General features: G+C 34.8%; 3 protein-coding genes across 3 annotated transcripts; all 3 read left to right on the plus strand.

Annotated features, from left to right (window-relative positions):
- The first annotated feature begins 826 nt into the window (after positions 1–826).
- On the plus strand, positions 827–2,823 carry LOC138907009 (anaerobic nitrite reductase MHB1-like). The gene is made up of 4 exons (XM_070196856.1): positions 827–996; positions 1,516–1,630; positions 1,780–1,896; positions 2,515–2,823. Exons 1-4 carry the CDS (start codon positions 899–901, stop codon positions 2,641–2,643), a joined length of 459 nt encoding a protein of 152 aa, XP_070052957.1. The 5' UTR covers positions 827–898; the 3' UTR covers positions 2,644–2,823.
- Positions 2,824–9,715: 6,892 nt separating this feature from the next.
- LOC138907010 (anaerobic nitrite reductase MHB1-like) lies at positions 9,716–11,714 on the plus strand. Its single transcript, XM_070196857.1, has 4 exons — positions 9,716–9,887; positions 10,407–10,521; positions 10,671–10,787; positions 11,406–11,714. Exons 1-4 carry the CDS (start codon positions 9,790–9,792, stop codon positions 11,532–11,534), a joined length of 459 nt encoding a protein of 152 aa, XP_070052958.1. The 5' UTR covers positions 9,716–9,789; the 3' UTR covers positions 11,535–11,714.
- Positions 11,715–20,194: 8,480 nt separating this feature from the next.
- Positions 20,195–21,526, plus strand: LOC117280310 (uncharacterized). Its single transcript, XM_070198245.1, has 4 exons — positions 20,195–20,332; positions 20,502–20,614; positions 20,734–20,968; positions 21,101–21,526. The coding sequence occupies exons 1-4, from the start codon at positions 20,195–20,197 to the stop codon at positions 21,524–21,526; spliced, it is 912 nt and encodes a 303-aa protein (XP_070054346.1).
- The last annotated feature ends 566 nt before the right edge of the window (positions 21,527–22,092 follow it).

The following is a 22,092-nucleotide window of genomic DNA, read 5'->3' on the forward strand; positions in this document are numbered from 1 at the left end:
GGTTTTAAGTGTATTTTTTTCAAAAAATACTTTTGGGGAGAAACTACTTTTTTCTGCTTCTCCAAAACTACTTTTTTCTGCTTACTCAAAACTACTTCTACTTCTACTCAATTTTTTTTTTCTTTCTAAAAGGTTGGCCAAACACTTTAACTTTAAAACAAAAATATTTTTTGTTGCCTTCTAGAAACTTGGCCAAATAAGCAACTAATGAAATGGAAACGAAGAAAGTTAAATGAAATTCTCAGCAAGATTTAAACAAATTTCTAGTTTAACAAGGGTTAAGAGGCTGTTTAATCTAAATAAATCTTAATTCTTAGATCAAAGTGGACAAATGTCATTAAATTTGATGAGATGAAACTAAAGAAATACTATATTGGAGGTGAGCCAAATCCGAGATGTTTAATAATTACATTTTGGTGGATATGAGTATCTAATAGAAAATAGCCTTAGTTGAGATATTTTAGGAGGCCTATGTGTATTTGGCCTAAAAACATAAAAAGCGAATTCTATATTATCTTGACTGTTGCTCTCCCACTAGACATTCTGTAATACCATTTGTCAACCATTTAAAAAAACCATCAATTACGTCATCGCTCACTAAAGCCCACAAAAGCAATCAAAAACCATGTTCAGCCTCCAGTCGCCATAGAGACAAGCCCCTGGTTTTCATTTTCATCAATATTTCCCATTAGACTCGTATCTTCCACACCTGGTGGCATTAAATTTTATTTCAACTTGTTCAAACTTTCTTTTTTGTGCCACAAGAAATGGCTTTCCATCACCATGAAAGGTTAAGCACTTCAGTCAAAGTACTATATATACACAGTGTATTCGTAGCACCATGCATATCCAGTAAGGAAATTCACATACTCACTTTTTATCCAAAAGTTTGATCATCATGAGTAGCTTTACAGAAGAACAAGAAGCTCTGGTTCTCAAGTCATGGGATTCCATGAAAAAGAATGCCGGAGAATGGGGTCTCAAACTCTTTCTCAAGTACGTATGCACACTCACAACCATAGCTTTTATTTATTTGTTTAATATACATATCTTTAGGAATTATACCAAGGGTGGCTTGTTTATACTCTCTGTCATTTTCTTTAATTATTGTCCAAATACCCATATATTCCCTCAATTCCAATACTAGGCACGTGGTTTAAGTAAAAATAAAACTTTTGGGATATAATTTATGGTCCTAAACAAGTCAGAAAAAGGTTCAAAGTATTTGTATGATTATAAAAGCTTCTCTTAAGAGTATAATTGAAAGTTCAAGCTTAATTCTTTTTAAATTTAGAAAGAGGTCATTCCTTTTGGAACAGATCAAAAAGTAAATAGGTTCACGTAAAATGGAACGGAGGGAATAATATATATAATGCATTCTTCGACCTATAAATTTTATTTTTATGACCTATTTTGAGTACACGACCTTCATACTATCCTTTCGATCGCTATATTTGAATTGACTTGTTTCCCTTGATTGAATATATGATGGATTGATTATTTGATGCTTTTTAGGATATTTGAGATTGCACCATCGGCCAAGAAATTGTTCTCATTCCTCAAAGATTCAAATGTGCCCTTGGAGCAAAATGCCAAACTCAAGCCTCATGCTAAGTCTGTCTTTGTTATGGTAACAATATCGTTACAATTGGCTGCTACTCCTTCCTCTCTACGTTACGTTCTTTTCCTTTTTCGTTAAATCAGCTAAGCTAAATACAACATGATTATTGTATTATACCCTGATGACAAACTTTATTTCATTTATTTGTTTTACTGAAGACTTGTGAAGCCGCAGTTCAACTTAGAAAAGCAGGAAAAGTAGTGGTGACGGATTCGACTCTCAAAAAGTTGGGTGCTGCGCACTTCAAATACGGCGTCGCTGATGAGCACTTTGAGGTATAATCTCCCTTGCATTAAGCTATATTTGACGTACCAAAACGATTTTCATTTTTCAAGTAAGAATGGATCTTCTTCCTACTATAAATGTCATGTTTAATGGAGTAATACATAACTGTCTTTTTGATTAATTAGTGTCCGACATGAAATCTATCAAAACTTCTTTTTCAAATAAAAAACTTAAATTAAATATTTCAAAAACTATAAAGAGACAGCAACACAAAAATTGCATTAAAAAATCAACAACGGTCCAAGGTGACTAATTTTGACATTAAGGATTTTAAAAAATTGGTGAGTGCCTCTGATAGGCATTCGGGAGATGGTTTCTCGACTAACGAATTATCTGTCAAGTGTTATAACCACTAGAATTATAAATACTCGAAATAAGTTTCTGGCTCTTATATCACAAAAGGGGCTTACAATGTTTCCGCTATAATTGTAAATACTCGAAATAAACTCATGCAAATCTCAGTGTCTTTTATTTTTTTCTCTAATTTCTCTCATAAGTGATTTAAGTTTTCTTTTTCTGCCTTAGAAAATTAATTTGATAGCTAAAAGAGCCAACTTTCGAGTGTGTAAATGACAAAATAAATGACGGAAGAATGTTTGAGTTGACAGGTAACAAAGTTTGCCTTGTTGGAGACAATCAAAGAAGCTGTTCCAGATATGTGGAGCGTTGATATGAAGAATGCGTGGGGTGAGGCCTTTGATCAGTTGGTCAATGGTATCAAGACCGAGATGAAGTAGACTTCTTCATCCTATGCTACAAAGTTGAATGCAAACACATACTAATAGTATTTCTTTCTTCAAGTTTTCATCAAAATGTAATACGTAGTTCCTATGAGGTTATGTCTTTCGTGTATGTGTATGGATTACATTTTTCTAAAAGAGGAAGGTCATACGCCCATGTCGGTGATGTTACGAGAAGTACTTGGTTTCAACTCCTCTTAAACTTATAGGGTTGGGAAACAATACCCCTCACCTTTAAAATGGAAAGGAAATTCCCTTTAACTCAAAAGTCAACCAAAAAAAAAAAATAAATTGGTCCGTGTAAGAATTTACAAAATGATATTATCCCCTTATTATGACTCTTTGTAAGCTTGTCATTTGATTTAATAGCTTTGTCTACTATTCTTCTTTAATATAATATTGATATACATATTTGTTGCTCTTTTTATTTTGAACTTTTATTCTATTGTCCACATGTACACAAGGGCGGCTATTGGGTAAAGCCAATAAAGCCTTAGTTTTAGGCCCCTAATTTGGGAGCCCCACTTGTACCAATAGGATCAGAAGCTTATATTTATTTTGAGAAAAACAATATGAGGTTTCCTTTTAAAAGACTACTGCATACGTGCATGTAAAAGGAAAGATATACTACTAAGAAACCTTGACCAACAAAGTGGGCCCCAAAAATCAATTAAGGTGACGTTGAGAATGCAAATTTTGGAAGAAATCATCACAATTATTCTTTTTACTAGTTAATTTCTCTCAACTCGACCTTTCCACTTCCTTCTCGGTTTACATTTTACAGTACTGAGATCTCTCTTTTTATATGTTTCTCACAAAGTTACAATTATACAGTACAATGCATTGCAATTATATTTTCTTTGTTCTTCCAAGAAAGTCATCTCACAATATTATTCTAGAAAAGCTATAGTTTATAGTATGTGATATTGATGATTTAGACTTATTTTCTGAATTAAAAGTGTTAAGGAAAATAGTACAAGTAGATGATAATATTATAATTGATACACTCAATCAGATAAAAAAAACTTGATTCTTTTCCAAATGTCTATATTGCTTATAAAATAATGTTAACAGTTCATGTAAGTTGACTAAGCGGAAAAAAGTTTTTCAAAATTAAAATTGATAAAATCTTATTTAAGATTAATAATGTCTTAGAAGAGATTGAATGGACTAGTTATATTATCAATAGGCGGAGTGGCCTTTGGGCCACCTAAACTTGCGTCCATTTGTCATTCCGGTAAACGAACTTAGAATTTTTTCATTTCAACACTTCAACTTAACTATTTGCATATTAATAAACCCATTTGATCATTGACCATGCTTATGTGTCAAAGACCTCGCTGATGTGGTCACGGTGTGTGTTAATCACATTGAAAAAGCGTGTGGACCAAGTTAGTTTATTTTAAAAAATATTAAAATTTGAATAAGACGAGAAAAAAAGTAAATAAAAGGCAAAAACTTTAAAAAAGAAAAATCCCTAATCCCTCTCTTAACCCTTGTCTCTAATCTCTCTCCCCCCCCCCCCCCCCAAAACCCCAATTCTTTTATTTCTCCCTCATCACTTAGTTCCTGTTCCCACACCCCAACCCTTTCTCATCTTCTTCCTCCCCTTTCTTCAAAAGCAAACCCAAAATAAAGTTAGAACATTTTTCCCAAAACTAACATCTAATCAAACGTGATGCATTTGCAAATGAGGAGAAATTTAAGTTGAAAAACGTTGGTTGAGGATATGCCTGTGATTTCTAATACCTTGGGCTGAAATTGTGTTGATTGATGCTATAACCTGAAAGTATATATTTCAAATATGAGAAGTAAGATGATTGAACCTTAAATTGTTGGATATTGAAAATTCGATTGGGGTTGTGTTTGAAAATTATTTGGAATTGCTCTTTGAATTGAAATTACCACTGCTAGTTTCATTGAAATTAGTTTCTGGTTTAATCTTCCTAGCTTAGACTTAAAATTTGCAGCTACAGTTATGCCATTTTTGTCAAGTTATGAACCTACAAATTGGTGATTAGTTGGCATTGAATTGTTCAGTGTTGTGCGAACTAAATTTGAGTCTGTTGAACTTGGGTAGTTGGCTTCAGTTTGTGACCATTTCGTGGAGGCATTTTGAGTCTAATTCTTGAGTTAGGAGGACCAGTATTGAGCTGAATTGGTTCAGGCTGTCCTAGCGAAAATATGGTGAAGAGGAAGAGAAAGAAAAAAGGCCATAAACTAGAAATTTAGTAAATTGGTTTGTAAAAAAAAAAAAAGAGACCCACAAATTACACATATCAGGCAATAAAAGGCTTAGCATATGACATGCTATCCATGTTACGGCGATTGAAGAGCACGCTCAATCGGAATTGTGTATTAATGTGCAAATTATTAAGTTGGGATGTTAAAATGGGAAAGTTCTAATTCGTTTACCGGGATGGCAATCAAGTACAAGTTTAGGTGGCCGGAAAAGAAATATTAGAAGAAATATATTGTAAAATAATTATTCATAACTTTGCATCTCAAAAAGCTAGAAAAATATACTTCAAATACATACATATATATATATATATATTTTAAGAAATTATTTTAAGGCCTCTCATTAAAGTTTGCTTTAGACCCCACTAGTATTGAGCTGCCCTGATATACATATGACTTTAGTTGATTTTATCTAATGCAAGACCCGAGAGTTCTGCTAGAGTAGTCAGCTCCTTATTGCCCTATCTAAACATCGGATAAATAAATTAACATAAAGTTGAAGGGTTAGAACAAAAACGCGTCGTAAATTACAGTTCAAGATTCAGAGCCGCTTCTATCTGACACTGCACATGCCATCATCATCTCCTATAATTGGGACAAGAGTTATTGGCGCATCATAGTTATTATAGAAGATCATGAGTTAATTAACACATAATCACATATAAATTAAATAGAGAAAAAAATAATATAAGAATTTAATGAGAAAGAGTCCTCCACTTTGACAATAGATCTCTAATTACAATTTTTCAAACTTACCGAGGAAAAGGGTTCCCAAACTTACAAGACAACGAGTTCTCCAAATCCACCAGAAAATTTGACATAATTAGGATTCACAAAATTCAAGACCCAAACAACAAATCATCTAAGTTCTCTTCATCAATAGAAATAAAATCTCTCTGCTTTATCCTCAGCCTTTGTAAGGGCTCTACTTAGTACTTTATACATCAATCAAGCTTAAGCAATGCCTAAACTTGTTGGCCGGAACTGTAGTACCCTTCAAGTAACTCAAGATCTATTTCAGTCCCTACTAATTTTATTTATCAAGATACACCATGTATCTACTCATGCACTAACAACCAGTGAAATGTAAAAATAAAAATCATCTCCCGATTCTAGTTAAGAGACTCAATATCTTCATGCGTAACACCACTCGATTGATCTGCTTCTGTATTCAAAATAGCTTTCGGATAGCTATTAGGCTCCAACAAATAAACTGTCTGTGAAATCGAAAAAATAATATCTACATGGTTTACATATCTATGAAGATTGTTATCAACTATGGTCTGATTACTCTATTTTCTCTACCTATTGCAATGCTATACGATTGATGTGGGACAGGTGCATCATCTCGATCAAGATTTTGCACTTTCTCTACTTCCTCTACTTTTAAATTATCGGGCTGAGCTCGTCGGGATTCAATTTCTAGCTCTATGAAGTCATTGATACGATGATTTATAAATTTCATATATTCTAGTACAATGGTATTTCACTATGCTCTCTACTCCAAAAATTATTAAACTTGAAATTGTAAAATTTTAACCAATTGTTACATCGAAGATGTTTCACCTTTCTATCGGTCTGTATCAACCATCGCCTTTCATTTAAAAAAAATACATCATCATTTATATTAGAAAATACACACATACCACTCTTGAGTAATCCTTAATCAAAGTCATGAAATATATAGAACCACTATTGGAGTGAGTTATTTAGACCTCAATAGTCTAAATGGACATAATCCAGCTTCTCCTAGGTCTTGTTCTCTGCCTTCTTACTGAATTTTACCCTCGTCTGTCCCAAATTTCATGAAAACCGTGATGGTACCTAACTCAACTGCTAGGCAAACCAACATATGCAACAACCAATAGATGAGACAATAATAATATCTAACAGTCATAATTTAAACAAAGTGCTAAAGCAACCCTCAAGAATTGATAGTAAAAGTCACGAGCTATTAAAAAATAATGTACAAAATTATCCCAAATGAACGATAGTAAATGAAAGATAGAAGCTGGCTCAATGGTTGTGAACCAAGCAAGGCAGCTTACTGTAAAGTCTCCTGATCAGCTCCTAAGCTTACTCAGGTGATCCACCAGTGCTGGGACCCTAAGCTGCACAAAAATATGCAAATGTGTAGTATGAATACAGTGACACAGTACTCGATAAATATCATTAATAATTTTCTCAATGAAGTAGTAGCGAGAGTATAGTCAAAAGATACTCAATATATATATATATATATATATATATATATATATATATATATATATATATATATATATATATATATGGGAATTACAGAAATTAAACCCTTCGTTTTCGTCTCTTGCCCTTCCAAACTTCTCTTACTTTCTTTTCTACCATTAAAACTCACCAAAACATCCAATCTTTACATAAATGGAGTAACAAAGAATAGTTTTTTGTATTTCATGAGAATGACTAAAATTATAAGGAAAGATTGGAGATTTTATTCACAATGGAGTTCTTTAATTCATATAAATCAAAAATTAACTTTGATTTGCTTTGTTTGGTCGTGGTATGAGACCTGAAAATGGAGGAGAAAAATGGAGAAAAGAGAAATTACAATTTCAGTTTTCATCTCTTTCATTCTTAGATCTCAAAATATTGTTGCAGTGATGATGATGGCCTTCTTGGCTTCGTTTGTTGCCCTTGATTTTACTCCTCTCTTCTAAGCTCCATGTATTACTCTTTATAGATGCTAGATGATATTGCTCTCCTCTTCTGAACTCCATGACTGGTGAGGACGCTGATGGGAAAGAGGGGGAGGGGGTGGGTGCTTGGGGAAGATGATATAATATTTTTTTTTGATTTAATCAATTAAGATTTATTTTAAATATATTAGTATTTATTTACAAATAAGTTATGACACGTGTCACATTGATTGGCACACGAATGCAATCTCCAAATAAAAAGCTAGTCAAGAAAAAAGTAGTGTGCACTAGGTTTGTGCATAATTTGGTAAATATCGAATTACCGTACCGAAACCGAAAATTTTAGTATTCAGTATTCGATATTTTGGTATTCTGTATGCTATTTGGTTTAAGTTTAAAAAAATTGGTATTAGATATGGTATTTGGTATTTTAAAATAAAATACCGAAATATCGATACCGTACCGAAATATATATTATATAACACAATACACATTTTATTAATTATAACTTAAATATAAGAAATCTAAAATTATACTTTCCTTTATTTTCTAAGTTCATCAATTAACTCTAAGCAAGTAAGAAGATATTTCTCTAAGTTTTCTCTCTCTAGGTTGGTATTTGCTGATTTTGGACAAAACTTTTGTCAACAAACGTTTTTAGTTTTTTACTTTTGAGTACTTTATTACCGTCTATGACTCTATGCACTAGTTAGTATTTAAACCGAATAAATCGAAGTTACCGAACCGAATAAACCGAAACAAAAAGGAGAAAAACCGAACCATACCGAATTTATTTAATTAGGTACGGTATTGGTATATCATTTTACGAAATCGAATACCGAAAATACCGAACCGAAAAGTCTAAATACCATACCGTACCGACCGACGAACACCCCTAGTGTGCACTAAATACAATTTTAAAAGGTTGTGTGTGTAAGGTGATATTGGTCTTCAAAGTATGTAACAAGAATTTGATGTATAGTTCAGGTGGCTATTTATGTATTTTACCTTTTTTAATCTAAAGTATAATTTTTCACCATTTACAAAACCTAAGCATTCTGACTTTTTGTTAGTTTATTGTGTTAAGTCTTAGATTTTATTGAATTTAATGTGAAGAAGAACAAAGTTAAAACACACAAAGTTGGCCTTTGCTCACGATTTATTGTCCGTTGGGACAAACTTTTAAAATTAACTTATTTTGAGAGGGTTTTTTTTTTTTCTCAAATGTGCTTTCCTCAAAAGTACTTTTAGGAGAAACAACTTGTATTTCACTAATTAATTTGAAAAGCACTTCTGAACAGCTATTAGTGTTTGACTAAGCTTTTAAAATGTGGTTTTAAGTGTATTTTTTTCAAAAAATACTTTTGGGGAGAAACTACTTTTTTCTGCTTCTCCAAAACTACTTTTTTCTGCTTACTCAAAACTACTTCTACTTCTACTCAATTTTTTTTTTCTTTCTAAAAGGTTGGCCAAACACTTTAACTTTAAAACAAAAATATTTTTTGTTGCCTTCTAGAAACTTGGCCAAATAAGCAACTAATGAAATGGAAACGAAGAAAGTTAAATGAAATTCTCAGCAAGATTTAAACAAATTTCTAGTTTAACAAGGGTTAAGAGGCTGTTTAATCTAAATAAATCTTAATTCTTAGATCAAAGTGGACAAATGTCATTAAATTTGATGAGATGAAACTAAAGAAATACTATATTGGAGGTGAGCCAAATCCGAGATGTTTAATAATTACATTTTGGTGGATATGAGTATCTAATAGAAAATAGCCTTAGTTGAGATATTTTAGGAGGCCTATGTGTATTTGGCCTAAAAACATAAAAAGCGAATTCTATATTATCTTGACTGTTGCTCTCCCACTAGACATTCTGTAATACCATTTGTCAACCATTTAAAAAAACCATCAATTACGTCATCGCTCACTAAAGCCCACAAAAGCAATCAAAAACCATGTTCAGCCTCCAGTCGCCATAGAGACAAGCCCCTGGTTTTCATTTTCATCAATATTTCCCATTAGACTCGTATCTTCCACACCTGGTGGCATTAAATTTTATTTCAACTTGTTCAAACTTTCTTTTTTGTGCCACAAGAAATGGCTCTCCATCACCATGAAAGGTTAAGCACTTCAGTCAAAGTACTATATATACACAGTGTATTCGTAGCACCATGCATATCCAGTAAGGAAATTCACATACTCACTTTTTATCCAAAAGTTTGATCATCATGAGTAGCTTTACAGAAGAACAAGAAGCTCTGGTTCTCAAGTCATGGGATTCCATGAAAAAGAATGCCGGAGAATGGGGTCTCAAACTCTTTCTCAAGTACGTATGCACACTCACAACCATAGCTTTTATTTATTTGTTTAATATACATATCTTTAGGAATTATACCAAGGGTGGCTTGTTTATACTCTCTGTCATTTTCTTTAATTATTGTCCAAATACCCATATATTCCCTCAATTCCAATACTAGGCACGTGGTTTAAGTAAAAATAAAACTTTTGGGATATAATTTATTGTCCTAAACAAGTCAGAAAAAGGTTCAAAGTATTTGTATGATTATAAAAGCTTCTCTTAAGAGTATAATTGAAAGTTCAAGCTTAATTCTTTTTAAATTTAGAAAGAGGTCATTCCTTTTGGAACAGACCAAAAAGTAAATAGGTTCACGTAAAATGGAACGGAGGGAATAATATATATAATGCATTCTTCGACCTATAAATTTTATTTTTATGACCTATTTTGAGTACACGACCTTCATACTATCCTTTCGATCGCTATATTTGAATTGACTTGTTTCCCTTGATTGAATATATGATGGATTGATTATTTGATGCTTTTTAGGATATTTGAGATTGCACCATCGGCCAAGAAATTGTTCTCATTCCTCAAAGATTCAAATGTGCCCTTGGAGCAAAATGCCAAACTCAAGCCTCATGCTAAGTCTGTCTTTGTTATGGTAACAATATCGTTACAATTGGCTGCTACTCCTTCCTCTCTACGTTACGTTCTTTTCCTTTTTCGTTAAATCAGCTAAGCTAAATACAACATGATTATTGTATTATACCCTGATGACAATCTTTATTTCATTTATTTGTTTTACTGAAGACTTGTGAAGCCGCAGTTCAACTTAGAAAAGCAGGAAAAGTAGTGGTGAGGGATTCGACTCTCAAAAAGTTGGGTGCTGCGCACTTCAAATACGGCGTCGCTGATGAGCACTTTGAGGTATAATCTCCCTTGCATTAAGCTATATTTGACGTACCAAAACGATTTTCATTTTTCAAGTAAGAATGGATCTTCTTCCTACTATAAATGTCATGTTTAATGGAGTAATACATAACTGTCTTTTTGATTAATTAGTGTCCGACATGAAATCTATCAAAACTTCTTTTTCAAATAAAAAACTTAAATTAAATATTTCAAAAACTATAAAGAGACAGCAACACAAAAATTGCATTAAAAAATCAACAACGGTCCAAGGTGACTAATTTTGACATTAAGGATTTTAAAAAATTGGTGACTGCCTCTGATAGGCATTCGGGAGATGGTTTCTCGACTAACGAATTATCTGTCAAGTGTTATAACCACTAGAATTATAAATATTCGAAATAAGCTTCTGGCTCTTATATCACAAAAGGGGCTTACAATGTTTCCGCTATAATTGTAAATACTCGAAATAAACTCATGCAAATCTCAGTGTCTTTTATTTTTTTCTCTAATTTCTCTCATAAGTGATTTAAGTTTTCTTTTTCTGCCTTAGAAAATTAATTTGATAGCTAAAAGAGCCAACTTTCGAGTGTGTAAATGACAAAATAAATGACGGAAGAATGTTTGAGTTGACAGGTAACAAAGTTTGCCTTGTTGGAGACAATCAAAGAAGCTGTTCCAGATATGTGGAGCGTTGATATGAAGAATGCGTGGGGTGAGGCCTTTGATCAGTTGGTCAATGGTATCAAGACCGAGATGAAGTAGACTTCTTCATCCTATGCTACAAAGTTGAATGCAAACACATACTAATAGTATTTCTTTCTTCAAGTTTTCATCAAAATGTAATACGTAGTTCCTATGAGGTTATGTCTTTCGTGTATGTGTATGGATTACATTTTTCTAAAAGAGGAAGGTCATACGCCCATGTCGGTGATGTTACGAGAAGTACTTGGTTTCAACTCCTCTTAAACTTATAGAGTTGGGAAACAATACCCCTCACCTTTAAAATGGAAAGGAAATTCCCTTTAACTCAAAAGTCAACCAAAAAAAAAAAATAAAATGGTCCGTGTAAGAATTTACAAAATGATATTATCCCCGTATTATGACTCTTTGTTAGCTTGTCATTTGATTTAATAGCTTTGTCTACTATTCTTCTTTAATATAATATTGATATACATATTTGTTGCTCTTTTTATTTTGAACTTTTATTCTATTGTCCACATGTACACAAGGGCGGCTATTGGGTAAAGCCAATAAAGCCTTAGTTTTAGGCCCCTAATTTGGGAGCCCCACTTGTACCAATAGGATCAGAAGCTTATATTTATTTTGAGAAAAACAATATGAGGTTTCCTTTTAAAAGACTACTGCATACGTGCATGTAAAAGGAAAGATATACTACTAAGAAACCTTGACCAACAAAGTGGGCCCCAAAAATCAATTAAGGTGACGTTAAGAATGCAAATTTTGGAAGAAATCATCACAATTATTCTTTTTACTAGTTAATTTCTCTCAACTCGACCTTTCCACTTCCTTCTCGGTTTACATTTTACAGTACTGAGATCTCTCTTTTTATATGTTTCTCACAAAGTTACAATTATACAGTGCAATGCATTGCAATTATATTTTCTTTGTTCTTCCAAGAAAGTCATCTCACAATATTATTCTAGAAAAGCTATAGTTTATAGTATGTGATATTGACGATTTAGACTTATTTTCTGAATTAAAAGTGTTAAGGAAAATAGTACAAGTAGATGATAATATTATAATCGATACACTCAATCAGATAAAAAAACTTGATTCTTTTCCAAATGTCTATATTGCTTATAAAATAATGTTAACAGTTCATGTAAGTTGACTAAGCGGAAAAAAGTTTTTCAAAATTAAAATTGATAAAATCTTATTTAAGATTAATAATGTCTTAGAAGAGATTGAATGGACTAGTTATATTATCAATAGGCGGAGTGGCCTTTGGGCCACCTAAACTTGCGTCCATTTGTCATTCCGGTAAACGAACTTAGAATTTTTCCATTTCAACACTTCAACTTAACTATTTTCACATTAATAAACCCATTTGATCATTGACCATACTTATGTGTCAAAGACCTCGCTGATGTGGTCACGGTGTGTGTTAATCACATTGAAAAAGCGTGTGGACCAAGTTAGTTTATTTTAAAAAATATTAAAATTTGAATAAGACGAGGAAAAAAGTAAATAAAAGGCAAAAACTTTAAAAAAGAAAAATCCCTAATCCCTCTCTTAACCCTTGTCTCTAACCCCCCCCCTCCCCCTTTCCCCCAAACCCCAATTCTTTTATTTCTCCCTCATCACTTAGTTCCTGTTCCCACACCCCAACCCTTTCTCATCTTCTTCCTCCCCTTTCTTCAAAAGCAAACCCAAAATAAAGTTAGAACATTTTTCCCAAAACTAACATCTAATCAAACGTGATGCATTTGCAAATGAGCAGAAATTTAAGTTGAAAAACGTTGGTTGAGGATATGCCTGTGATTTCTAATACCTTGGGCTGAAATTGTATTGATTGATGCTATAACCTGAAAGTATATATTTCAAATATGAGAAGTGAGATGATTGAATCTTAAATTGTTGGATATTGAAAATTTGATTGGGGTTGTGTTTGAAAATCATTTGGAGTTGCTCTTTGAATTGAAATTACCACTGCTAGTTTCATTGAAATTAGTTTCTGGTTTAATCTTTCTAGCTTAGACTTAAAATTTGCAGCTACAGTTATGCCATTTTTGTCAAGTTATGAACCTACAAACTGGTGATTAGTTGGCATTGAATTGTTCAGTGTTGTGCGAACTAAATTTGAGTCTGTTGAACTTGGGTAGTTGGCTTCAGTTTGTGACCATTTCGTGGAGGCATTTTGAGTCTAATTCTTGAGCTAGGAGGACTAGTATTGAGCTGAATTGGTTCAGGCTGTCCTAGCGGAGATATGGTGAAGAGGAAGAGAAAGAAAAAAGACCATAAACTAGAATTGAATTGGTTCAGGCTGTCCTAGCGGAGATATGGTGAAGAGGAAGAGAAAGAAAAAAGACCATAAACTAGAATTCAGTAAATTGGTTAGTAAAAAAAAAAGAGACCCACAAATTACACATGTCAGGCAATAAAAGGCTTAGCATATGACATGCTATCCATGTTACGGCGATTGAAGAGCACGCTCAATCGGAATTGTGTATTAATGTGCAAATTATTAAGTTGGGGTGTTCAAATGGGAAAGTTCTAATTCGTTTATCGGGATGGCAATCAAGTACAAGTTTAGGTAGCCGAAAGACTATACTTCCTATTATCAATTAAAAAAGAAATATTAGAAGAAATATATTATAAAATAATTATTCATAACTTTGCATCTCAAAAAGCTAGAAAAATATACTTCAAAGTTTGCTTTAGACCCCACTAGTATTGAGCTGCCCTGATATACATATGACTTTAGTTGATTTTATCTAATGCAAGACCCGAGAGTTCTGCTAGAGTAGTCAGCTCCTTATTGCCCTATCTAAACATCGGATAAACAAATTGACATAAAGTTGAAGGGTTAGAACAAAAACGCGTCGTAAATTGCAGTTCAAGATTTAGAGTCGCTTCTATCTGACACTGCACATGCCATCATCATCTCCTATAATTGGGACAAGAGTTATTGGCGCATCATAGTTATTATAGAAGATCATGAGTTAATTAACACATAATCACATATAAATTAAATAGAGAAAAAAATAATATAAGAATTTAATGAGAAAGAGTCCTCCACTTTGACAATAAATCTCTAATTACAATTTTTCAAACTTACCGAGGAAAAGGGTTCCCAAACTTACAAGACAACGAGTTCTCCAAATCCACCAGAAAATTTGACATAATTAGGATTCACAAAATTCAAGACCCAAACAACAAATCATCTCCTTGGCTTAGCTTAAGTTCTCTTCATCAATAGAAATAAAATCTCTCTGCTTTATCCTCAACCTTTGTAAGGGCTCTACTTAGTACTTTATACATCAATCAAGCTTAAGCAATGCCTAAACTTGTTGGTCGGAACTGTAGTACCCTTCAAGTAACTCAAGATCTATTTCAGTCCCTACTAATTTTATTTATCAAGATACACCATGTATCTACTCATGCACTAACAACCAGTGAAATGTAAAAATAAAAATCATCTCCCGATTCTAGTTAAGAGACTCAATATCTTCATGCGTAACACCACTCGATTGATCTGCTTCTGTATTCAAAATAGCTTTCGGATAGCTATTAGGCTCCAACAAATAAACTGTCTGTGAAATCGAAAAAATAACATCTACATGGTTTACATATCCATGAAGATTGTTATCAACTATGGTCTGATTACTCTATTTTCTCTGCCTATTGCAATGCTATACGATTGACGTGGGACAGGTGCATCATCTCGATCAAGATTTTGCACTTTCTCTACTTCCTCTACTTTTAAATTATCGGGCTAAGCTCGTCGGGATTCAATTTCTAGCTCTATGAAGTCATTGATACGATGATTTATAAATTTCATATATTCTAGCACAATGGTATTTCACTATGCTCTCTACTCTAAAAATTATTAAACTTGAAATTGTAAAATTTTAACCCATTGTTACATCGAAGATGTTTCACTTTTCTATCGGTCTGTATCAATTATCGCCTTTCATTTAAAAAAAATACATCATCATTTATATTAGAAAATACACACATACCACTCTTGAGTAATCCTTAATCAAAGTCATGAAATATATAGAACCACTATTAGAGTGAAAATTATTCAGACCTCAATAGTCTAAATGGACATAATCCAGCTTCTCCTAGGTCTTGTTCTCTGCCTTCTTACTGAATTTTACCCTCGTCTGTCCCAAATTTTACGAAGACCGTGATGGTACCTAACTCAACTGCTAGGCAAATCAACATATGCAACAACCAATAGATGAGACAATAATAATGTCTAACAGTCATAATTTAAACAAAGTGCTAAAGCAACCCTCAAGAATTGATAGTAAAAGTCACGAGCTATTAAAAAATAATGTACAAAGTCATCCCAAATGAACGATAGTAAATGAAAGATAGAAGCTGTCTCAATGGTTGTGAACCAAGCAAGGCAACTTACTGTAAAGTCTCCTGATCAGCTCCTAAGCTTACTCAGGTGATCCACCAGTGCTGGGACCATAAGCTGCACAAAAATATGCAGATGTGTAGTATGAGCAATACTCGATAAATATCATTAATAATTTTCTCAATGAAGTAGTAGCGAGAGTATAGTCAAAAGATACTCAATATATATATATATATATATATATATATATATATATATATATATATATATATATATATATATATATATATATATATATATATATATATATATACAAGATCCAAGATTCTATCAGAGCCGTGATGATGCCTAACACCGCCTTGCTAGGCAAGCCAACATCAAATATGCGAAATTAAGTGGGACTCCTCCTTCGAGGGCGCCTAGGTAGTGAAAGGTTATCCCTTTGAAGCGCTAGAAGCTAAGCAAAGTCATGAAGCTGGATGATTATGCTCGAGTAGAGCTCAGACCCAGAGGTGGTGACTGAACTCACTGCAGAGTTCAGGAGCGAGCAAAACTATCTTGGTGAATAAGCAATAATATGAAATAGTCTCAAATAGCCGAATAACATAAATAACTGAAGCCATAATGATATCACCGAGTGCATGATCTCTATAGAGTACTAAATACACATTGTCTGGAATACTAAATAGCAATATCATAAGATAAATATAACAACCCGACCAATCGTTTTGAGTATTTTAGCCCCGTTTTCCCTATTTAATACCTTACATATGTGCATTTGTGGTTATGTGACTTGCCGGGTTGGTTAGTTTGATTTCGGTGAAGTTTTGGATTGTATTTTTTTGGATAGTTCCAATAGATTCGTATGGTGATTTTGGACTAAGGCACATGTCCGGATTTGGATTTGGAGGTTCCTAGGTCATTTTGGCTTGAATTAGCGAAAGTTGAAAAGTTAAAGGTTTAGAAGGTTGATAGGTTGACCGAGAGTTGACTTTGTTGATATCAGGTTCAGATTTTTATTTCGGGAGTTGGGATAGGTCCATTCCGCTATTTGGGACTTGTATGCAAAATTTGAGGTCATTCCGATTTGATTTGATATGGTTCGACATGAGTTTTGGAAGTTTAAAGTTCATTAGTTCATTAGGCTTGAATTGAGGTATGATTCGTTGTTTTGATATTGTTTTGTGTGATTTGAGACCTTGAGTAGGTCCGTTTTATGTTTTGAGTTTGGTTGGTGTGATTGGATGAGGTCTCGGGGGTCTCGGGTGTGTTTCAGATGAGTTTTCGGATCATTTTGGTTATGTTGGCATGACTGAATGTTTCTGATTACTGCTGCTTTTCGCACCTGCGAAGGTAGGGCTGCATGTGCGTGACCGCAGAAGCGGTCAGGATGGTCGCATATGCGGTGCTGGGTTGGAAGGTCTAGGTCCGCAAGTGCAGACTGTGGAGCACAGGCGCACAGGAACTTCTGTAGAAGCGGAGCTGCATATGCGGCATGGTGTCCGCTAATGTACCATAGAAATGCGGTACTTTTGATACTAATTACATATACTTTAGCTCATCTTTTAAAGCATTATAAGTCAATTCTTATATAGTTTTGGTATTTTGCAGGAAACCAGACTTGAAGAACCAAGAACATAAAAAAGATGAAAAAAACCCATGGAAAGGAAGAAATGCGGGAGGTCTGCAACCGCAAAAGTGATGTGCAGACCGCAAATCCATCGGAGAATGAAGCAGATCATCCCAGTTTCTGAGAGTCAAGTCTGCGATCCATTGTGCGGTTGCATAACGCTTATGCGGACCGCATAATGATCGCACAAATGCAAAAGGAGTTCTAGTGAAGATGACTTTGCGGTATGTTATGCGGTTGCGAAACCAATATGCGGACCGCATAACCACAATGCGATGGAAAACTGGAAAACTTTATGATCAATTATGCGGTGAAAAATGAAGATGCGCGGACCGCGAAAGCATTCTACGACGCATTCTGCAATCGCAGACATGATCTGCAAGGTCATTTTTATCACTTTTTGACCACGACTTTTAGACCATTATAAATAGAATGATTAGGGTTTTTATGGACCATCTTGCTTGAAAAAGAGGCTACAATTAGAGAATTGAATACACTATTATTTTGGAAGCTTTTGAGAAAGAATCCAAGACTTTATTTCTTTGTAAGCTTTATGACTTTATTTATTACTTTGTTCTTATATTCTAGTATGAGTAGCTAACTTTAAATACTAAGGTTGTGGACCCTAAGTGGGTGTAATATTAATGGGTGTTTACCATTGAATATATATATATAATAGTTGGTTGATTTCTATTCATTTCTCATGCTTCATTTATGGTTGATGGTTGCAAACATTGACTAGTGCCATGTTACTCTATCTTTACTTGAAAAAGTGGGTTAGGTTTAGTAGAATTGAATAGCAAGAACTCATGGCTTTAAACATTGTTTAATAGAATCACTTAGGGATAAGTGTGTTCTACTTGGCATAAAATTGGATGTTATTAATTATAACTCTTTTATATTTGGAAAAATCATAAAGAGGAAATACTACCTAATTATTGAAAAATATTGGTTAGTCATTTAGGAACCATTTGCATATAAAAGGACCTTCCATTAGAAATATATCATATTAACACCGATAGCATTCCATTCCATTGATGGGGAAACAACCTTGATTTATTAATCAAATTAATTAAATTCTCTTAACAAAATAGCTTTTCTTGACAATTCACAATTACAAAACTCTTTTTTAAACTAACGGAGTAGAACTACGGCTTAAGTCAAGTTTTACACTATTCAAGTAACCTTTTCACACCTATTCCCTGTGGGATTCGATCCCAACCTAGTTGGGTTATTATATTTGATACCGACCTCCTTACACCATTTATATAGGTGTATTTTGAGCGTATCAAATTTTGGCGCCATTGCCGGGAATTACTGTTTTGAAATTACTAACTTTTGTGTGCTTTACTTTACGTCTTCTTCTATTCCATCACACTTTTCTTGCTTTGCTTGGTGCCATTAGGTAAACATGGGCGAGCCGGAAGAGGAGAATGTGTTTGCGGATATGGATGAATATATTGAGGATACAAATTTCATTGTCCCTCCAAGAGTTGATGCTGCCACCTTCAAAGTGGAACACAATCTAATCCTAATGCTAAAGGCAGAAGGGTTGTTCCAAAATTCCACCGACGATGATCCAACATAACATCTCATAAGTATTTTGGGTGTGTGTGCAATGCACAAGCAGAATCGTATCTCAGATGATGCCCTAAGGTTAAGGGTGTTCAAGTACTCTCTAACTGGAGAGACAAGATAGTGGATCCAAGATCTACCTCCTAATTCCATCCATACTTGGCCCGAACTAGTCCGAGCTTTCCTAGCAAAATGGTTTCAGCAAAGCAAGAAGTCCGAGCTTCAGGATAAAATTTTCTTCTTCAAGCAATTACATGGAGAGAATTTACATGAGGCATGGGATAGGTTCAAGCTATATTTGGTGAGGTCGCCGAATCATGGCTTTCCGGATAATATTTTATTGGAGAAGTTTTACATGGGCTTGGATCCTATGAATCAATCCATAGCCAAAAATATAGCGGATGGATCCTTTATGGATAAAACATTTACAAGGGTCACACAAATCCTAGACCAAGATGGTAGAACATAACCAAGCTTGGCACTCGGAAGATATCATGGGTGGAATTGCATATGGTACTCCTTCCTTGAATAACATGATTAAGGAGAACCAAGAAAGAGATTAAGTAACTGCTAGGCTTGCCACTAATGTCAACGTGTTGATGAAAATATTCACTGAAAGCCAAACAAAAAAGGTGAATGTTGTGGAAGATGTGCAACCCATGTCAAATGAGGAATACGAAGAAGCAAATTATGTCAACAATCCTCAAGGAAGATATCAAAAACAACCCTACCAAGGTTCTGGACAACAACATCAATGGAGGTCTAACCCGCAAGGACAAGGCAACCAACAGTGGCAAAAAGACCAAGGTAGTTCAAATCAAGAAAATTGGAGTAACAACATCATCAATTTTTCAAATTGGAGTTCAAACCGCTATGTTCCACCAAAGGGGCAATATTCTAACTCTCCATATTGGAAGGAAAGTTCTTCAAGTGAGTCCACGTTGGAAAACATGCTTGAAAGAGTATTGCAAAATCAAGAGAGATCCGACACTTCAATGAAGAATATGACTGTGCTTGTGGGTTCTCACACCGCATCTATTCAAAAGTTGGAGATGCAGATGAGGGATCTATCAAGAGATCAAAAATCCGAAGCAAAAAGGCATGCTCCCAAGTGATACAATTGCAAACCCAAAAGGTAGTGGGAGTGGTAAAACTTCTCATTGTATGACAATCACAACTCGAAGTGGGAAACTACTTCAAGGAGAGAATGAACAAGTGGTTGAAGTGGAAGATTTTGAACAAGAAGTCGAGGCACAAGTTGAGGTGCCAAATGTTATTGAAGTTGAAAAACTCCCGAAGAAGGTGAGAACTCAAGAAGTAAACTATGAATAGGTTAAGGGAAAGGCAATAGAGGCACCAAAAACTCTAGCACCAATTCCTAGACCTCCTCCTCCTTTCCTTCAAAGACTAGCTAGAAAGGTTGATGATAGCAAACTCGAAATGTTCTATGACATCCTAAAGCAATTATCAGAACATTCCATTTGTGGAAGCATTTCAAGAGATGCCGGGCTTTGCTAAGTACTTGAAGGACTTTATCACTAAAAATAAAACCACCAAGAATGAAGTGGTGAATATGACTCCCGGGTTAGTTCCATCATTGTAACAACCGCCGTCCAAAAAAAAGAGGACCCGGGAGCCTTCACCATTCCATGCACTATTGGATTGCGTGACTTTGCATGAGCCCTTTGTGATAATGGGGCTAGCAACAACTTAATGCCCCTTCCTATTTACAAGCAAGCGAGATTAGGTATGCTTAGGCCTACAAGTATGGGGTTGCAAATGGCCGACCGTTCAATAAAGCGGCCGGTGGGTATAGTTGATGATGTGCTTGTGAAAGTGGGGAAGTTTCTCCTCCTTGCTGACATTGTTATTCTCGATTGTGCTATTGATAAAGAGATCCCTATCATCTTGGGGAGACCTTTCCTTGCTACCGATAGGGTACTCATGGACTCAAAATGAAATGAGATCAAGTTCCGAGTTAATGACAAAGAAGCTACCTTTCAAGCAAGTAAGGGTATGAAATTGCCACATGCATACAAGAGTATCTCAGTCATTGATGTTGTTGATTAGGTAGAGGATGTAGTCGAGGTAAAGATGGAAGAGGAATGCCTTGGTGAGGCATTGGCGGCTATTTTGGTAAATTTTGATGGTGAGGGCATGGAAAGATACGTGGAATTGGTGAATGCATTGGAAGGGATTGGGTCCTACACTTATGCAGTGAAGAAGCTTTCTCTTGACTTAGAGAATAGAGTCACTCCTCCCGCTAAGCCTTCAATTATTGAGCCACCACAATTTGAGCTCAAGCCACTTCCACCGCACTTAAGGTATAAATTTCTTGGATCTAATGAAACTCTACCCATAATTGTTTCTTCTTTGTTGAATGATGTGCATGTTGAACACTTATTGGATACCTTGAGGGAGCACCGACAAGCCATTGGTTGGACTATAGTGGATATCCGAGGGATTTCCGCCGGAATTTGTGAGCACAAGATATAATTGGAGCACGGGAGCAAACCTAGTGTGGAGCTTCAAAGAAGGTTAAATCCTTCCATGCAAGAGGTGGTGAAGAAATAAATCATAAAATGGTTGGATGCTGGGGTTATCTACCCCATTGCCGATAGTCCTTGGGTGAGTCCGGTGTAATGTGTGCCAAAGAAAGGAGGCATGACCGTGATTCAAAATGACAAAAATGAACTCATCCCAACGAGGACGGTGACCGGGTGGAGAGTTTTCATGGACTACCGGAAGCTCAATAGTTCTACTTGCAAGGACCATTTCCCTATGCCTTTTATTGATCAAATGCTTGATCGGTTAGCGGGAAGGTCATTTTATTGCTTCTTGGATGGTTACTCCGGCTACAACCAAATCAACACCTCCTTGGAGGACCAAGAGAAGACGACATTGACATGTCCATATGGAACCTTTGCTTTTAGCCGGATGCCATTTAGGCTATGCAATGCCCCAGCTACTTTTCAACGATGCATGATGTCAATCTTCTCGGACATGGTGGAGGACTTCTTAGAGGTAATCATGGATGACTTCTCGGTAGTTGGTGATTCCTT

The sequence above is a fragment of the Nicotiana tomentosiformis genome, chromosome 3 (genome assembly GCF_000390325.3).
Source record: "Nicotiana tomentosiformis chromosome 3, ASM39032v3, whole genome shotgun sequence".
In the NCBI taxonomy this organism is placed as follows: Eukaryota; Viridiplantae; Streptophyta; class Magnoliopsida; order Solanales; family Solanaceae; genus Nicotiana; species Nicotiana tomentosiformis.

Coding starts and splice junctions, on each gene's coding strand:
- LOC138907009 (XM_070196856.1), top strand. CDS start 899: ATGAGTAGCTTTACAGAAGAACAAGAAGCTCTGGTTCTCAAGTCATGG. Junction 997..1,515: donor GGTCTCAAACTCTTTCTCAA/GTACGTATGCAC, acceptor GATGCTTTTTAG/GATATTTGAGATTGCACCAT. Junction 1,631..1,779: donor CTAAGTCTGTCTTTGTTATG/GTAACAATATCG, acceptor GTTTTACTGAAG/ACTTGTGAAGCCGCAGTTCA.
- LOC138907010 (XM_070196857.1), top strand. CDS start 9,790: ATGAGTAGCTTTACAGAAGAACAAGAAGCTCTGGTTCTCAAGTCATGG. Junction 9,888..10,406: donor GGTCTCAAACTCTTTCTCAA/GTACGTATGCAC, acceptor GATGCTTTTTAG/GATATTTGAGATTGCACCAT. Junction 10,522..10,670: donor CTAAGTCTGTCTTTGTTATG/GTAACAATATCG, acceptor GTTTTACTGAAG/ACTTGTGAAGCCGCAGTTCA.
- LOC117280310 (XM_070198245.1), top strand. CDS start 20,195: ATGACAATCACAACTCGAAGTGGGAAACTACTTCAAGGAGAGAATGAA. Junction 20,333..20,501: donor TTGAAAAACTCCCGAAGAAG/GTGAGAACTCAA, acceptor AGCAATTATCAG/AACATTCCATTTGTGGAAGC. Junction 20,969..21,100: donor CTTTCCTTGCTACCGATAGG/GTACTCATGGAC, acceptor GTTGTTGATTAG/GTAGAGGATGTAGTCGAGGT.